The sequence below is a fragment of the Elephantulus edwardii genome, unplaced genomic scaffold (assembly GCF_000299155.1).
Source record: "Elephantulus edwardii isolate Elephantulus edwardi_28Jun2011 unplaced genomic scaffold, EleEdw1.0 scaffold00363, whole genome shotgun sequence".
Classification (NCBI taxonomy): Eukaryota; Metazoa; Chordata; class Mammalia; order Macroscelidea; family Macroscelididae; genus Elephantulus; species Elephantulus edwardii.
This window is the reverse complement of record NW_006400113.1, coordinates 1,660,172-1,661,106: the sequence shown is the minus strand read 5'-3', so window position 1 is coordinate 1,661,106 and position 935 is coordinate 1,660,172. Positions and strand designations below refer to the sequence as shown.

General features: G+C 41.1%; 1 protein-coding gene across 1 annotated transcript in view; it reads left to right on the top strand.

Annotated features, from left to right (window-relative positions):
- Window positions 1-707: 707 nt before the first annotated feature.
- The window catches only part of ABCB10 (ATP-binding cassette, sub-family B (MDR/TAP), member 10), a 92,764-nt gene continuing 92,536 nt past the window's right edge, over window positions 708-935 (top strand). Inside the window, exon 1 of the mRNA XM_006902071.1 lies at window positions 708-933. Coding sequence (XP_006902133.1) covers window positions 708-933 — 226 coding nt within the window. The remainder of the gene's footprint in view (window positions 934-935) is intronic.

Sequence of the window (935 nt, the reverse complement as noted above, 5' to 3'; positions counted from 1 at the left end):
CCTCTTTGTAATGTACTTCTTATTCTGGACTGTTGTAGTACATATAATGCCTCATCATACATTCTTTTTAAACAGTTCTTTCCTTCCTTTGTTCCAATACAATGTTCATTATCTATCCACTCTTTTCCTATTCTCCCAATCCCTCACGTCAGCCCTGCTTTATAGCAGTGGTGCTATGCAATATTTATCTTTCTGTGACTGAAATATTTCACTCAGCATAATATCCTCCAGGGCCACCATTACATGTTGTGCAATGTTTAACAAGTTCATTGTTTTTCAGTGCTGCATAGTATTCCTTTGTGTGGATGTACCATAGTTTATTCATTTGTTAATGGACACTTGGACTAATGGGCACTTGGACTGCTTCCATCTCTTTGCTATTGCAAATAATGCAGCAACAAACATGTATGTGCATGTATCTGTTTGGGTGGCAGCTCTGGTTTCTTTAGGGTATATTCCCAATGGTGGAATTGCTGGATCAAATGTTATTTCTATTTCCAAATTTTTGAGAAAGTGCAGACTGCCTTCCATGGTGATTGCACCATTTTACATTCCTACCAGCAGTCAATAAGGGTACCAATTTTGCCGTAACTTTGCCAGCATTTGTTGTTTGCTGCAAGACAGTTTATTTTAAAAGGAAGTATTTTAACTCAGTATCAGGGAAAATGTGCAAAGAAGAACAAAGCCTGAACCCTTGAGAAGTGCTGATGCCCTGGTGCCCTCTGCTTCCAGCTGCTGTTGGATTTCTGACTGTGTCCAGCATCATCACCATGTCTGCGCCTTTCTTCTTGGGAAGAATCATTGATGTTATTTATACAGACCTGACTGTAGACTACACTAGCAAGCTGACTAGCCTCTGTCTTGCCCTCAGTGGAGTGTTTCTTTGTGGAGCAGCTGCCAATGCCACCCGTGTCTACCTCATGCAGACCACAGGT